This window comes from Mandrillus leucophaeus, unplaced genomic scaffold (assembly GCF_000951045.1).
Source record: "Mandrillus leucophaeus isolate KB7577 unplaced genomic scaffold, Mleu.le_1.0 Scaffold2084, whole genome shotgun sequence".
NCBI classification, from domain to species: domain Eukaryota; kingdom Metazoa; phylum Chordata; class Mammalia; order Primates; family Cercopithecidae; genus Mandrillus; species Mandrillus leucophaeus.
The window spans coordinates 4,628-7,755 of record NW_012102126.1 but is presented as its reverse complement, the minus strand read 5'-3'; the positions used below and the strand labels follow the sequence as shown (position 1 = coordinate 7,755).

General features: G+C 54.3%; 1 protein-coding gene across 1 annotated transcript in view; it reads right to left on the bottom strand.

Moving 5' to 3' along the window:
- LOC105539734 (IgGFc-binding protein-like) overlaps positions 1-2,221 on the bottom strand; it is a 15,570-nt gene extending 13,349 nt beyond the window's left edge. Inside the window, exon 1 of the mRNA XM_011980153.1 lies at positions 1,601-2,221. Coding sequence (XP_011835543.1) covers positions 1,601-2,221 — 621 coding nt within the window. The remainder of the gene's footprint in view (positions 1-1,600) is intronic.
- Positions 2,222-3,128: the final 907 nt, after the last annotated feature.

The window sequence follows — 3,128 nt, the reverse complement described above, 5'->3', positions numbered from 1 at the left end:
AGGGAGCTAGGATCACACCACTGCACTCCAGCCTCGATGAGAGAGCAAGACCCTGTCTCTAAAAATATAAATAAATAAATCAACCCCTGATTAACACATTTGCTCACCCTTCCTTATCACAGACAGTGCACACTGGATTCTTTTGGAAATGCGAAGAATCACAGGAGAAGGCAGGAGAAAGATATGCTCCTGGCTGAGTCTCCTAAAAAGATGGTTAACTGCCACACTTCACAAGCAGGGCTGGGGGGCGGGTAAGGGCTACTGACTTACCCTTGCCTCAGTTTCCTCAGCTGTAAACTGGGGGTAATAAGAGCTCCCACATGTGTAGGGAGGCTGGGGGATTCAGTAAGAAGCAGCTAACAAGAACACCAACAATTCTTATGTGTTTAGGCACTGTATGTCAGGGGCTATTCTAGGAGCTTGGAAAACATTAGGCAATATACTCAATCAAGTCATGCGTGTCGGCTGGGCACAGTGGCTTATGCCGCTAATCCCAGCACTTCAGGAGGCTGAGCCCGGCAGATCACTGAGGTCAGGAGTTTGAGACCAGTCTGGCCAACACGGCGAAACCCCGTCTCCACTAAAGATACAAAAATTTGCTGAGTGTAGTGTTGCACAGGTGTGATCCCAGCTACTCCGGAGACTGAGGCAGCAGAATCACTTGAACCAAGGAGGCAGAGGTGGCAGTGAGCAGAGATGGCGCCACTGCACTCTAGCCTGGGTGACAAAGACAGACTCTGTCTCAAAAATAAAAAAGAAAGAAAGAAAGAAAGAAAAAAAGTCACGCCTATCCAGTTCACCAGATTAAGTCAGTAATGTATCAGCACCTTCGCCAATACTGCTACCAGAGAAACAGCTGCGTGTGTGTTTCAGTGGGATCTCAGGGGAAACCCCTCCACTGTAACTGAGATGTCAGTCTCCATAGGAGACCAGATCTTTTTGGTAAGAAAAGGTCTGCAGAGCAGCACGGGGTTCAAGCTCCACATTTGCTGGGGGACTATGGGCCAGTGATGGGCCACCCCACTCTGAAAAATAAAGCAAGTCATAGTGCCTGCAGCTCGTGGTACAAACATACAGACACCATGGACATGAAGTGCCTGGCGGCCAAAAGGTCTGCAGTCAGCTGTATAGAAACTAAGCTGCTGTTGTTGTTGATAGGGGGTGATAGTGTCACCCACAGATTGTCCTCTGTCCATGAAGCTTCTCCAGCCTTGGGCTTTCTCAACCTCTGATGGCACCACGTCCTGCCAATGAGTGGCAGAACAGGGAGGTGAGTAGGACAGAATCCAGGATTGAGGTGGGGAGAGGATGGGGTGGCCGGGAGGAGAGGGTGGGAGAGATTTGGAGAGAAAAGTCAGTGCATGGAGGTGAAGAGAGGGTGGAGACTGAGGGACAGAGTAGGGGGAGCAGCTCCCAAGTCCCTGAGGACACCTCCCTCATTGGCTTCCCACTCTGGGTTCTGATTGGCAGCTTCTGTCCTCAGGGACCCCAGGCCTCCCACATGCACTCTCATCTCTGTGCCCCCAACTCCTGGGCTGAGCACTGCCTGTGCCCCACCCACCCACAGGCCCCTCGCCCCCTGCTCCCCATCTGCTCTCACCGTGACCTTCCGCTGTCTCTGCTCCAGCCGCAGGGTGAAGTTTCCCACCTGGACCGTGATCACCCTGGTCACACTGACTCGCCCATTACCCCAGGCCACGTTCTCCTGCAGGACGGCAAACCGATGCAGGCCAGGCCGGGTGCCGCAGGTCTGAGCCAGCACATACACGCAGGTGCCCATGAAGTCGAAGCGGCGGCCATCGAAGGTGGTGTAGTGGGGGTCTCCCGACGCCTGGCAGGTGGCAGAGCCCACGGCCACACAGCCCAAGCTGCCACCGGATGGCCGGCAGGTCTCATGCGGGCCGCAGCTGGAGGGTTGACAGGATACCAGGCCACCCTCCCGGCAGTGGCAAAGGGAATCACACCCGGGGCCAGGGTAGAAGGTCTGGCCCAGCGGGTAGTAGCGGTCATCGTGGAGGCAGCCACACTGGCCCACAGGCACACAGGTGTCACCACTGAGCACGAAGCCAGCATCGCAGACACAGCCTTCACGGCAGGCCGACTCACAGCCCTCGGGGGCCGAGACGCTCGGGCAGCTCACGGGGCAGGAGTCACCGCAGAGCTCATAGTGGCTGTGGGCAGGACACTGGAAGGCTGTGGGGACAAGGTGGGCATGAGCCATGTAGGCATTCGAGTCGGGGTCTGGGGAGGCCCTGAGTGGGAAAACTCCTCAGGTCAACCTGGCTGTCTCTGGGTATGCACATGTGATCCAGGACATCTAACTGGGGGACTCAATGTGGGACCTACAATGGGAGGGGACACGCCCACGTCTCTCTGACCAAATATTTCTAAAGATCAAATGACTCTGCTTGCCTGATTTATTTTGAGACAGGCTCTCACTCTGTCTTACCCAGGCTGGAGTGCAGAGGCCCAATCACAGCTTGCTGCAGCCTCCACCTCCACCTCAAGCAATCCTCTGGACTCAGCCTCCCGACTGCCTGGGACTACAGGGGTGAGCCACCACATCCGGCTGATTTATTATGATTTTTTGTAGAGATGGGGTCTCACTATGTCAGCCAGGATTACCTGGGTGAAATGGATCACTATTATCTATTCGGGTTATGCAAGATCAGAACCGACTATGGGTATCTCAGGGTGTGAATGTGACTGGGGTATGGGGCCACATGTATCTCAAGGTATGACTCTGCCTGAGGGCACCCAGCTGTGGGTGTCTGACCTGGAGCATCTCCCAGAGTCCTTCGGACATGGTCTGTCTAAGGCTGTGCCTGGGTGAAGTTGGCAGGATACCTGTGACCAGGAGACCTACTTGAAGGGAACTGCCTAGGACTATCTAACTATGCATCTGTGTGGATCTGCCCAGGGCTATGTCAGGATCCTGATTCTTTCTGAGTGTATCTGACCAGTTAGTATAAAATCTAAGCAGATACCACTGAAGGCATGCGACTAATTCTATATGACTAGGTGTATTTCAGTGTGTGCAACAGACCAGGGCCCTGTGATCAGCTGTAACTCACTAGGTCTTCCTAACCAAGGGTACCCTGCTACGTGATTGAGGCAGGGTCAGTCAT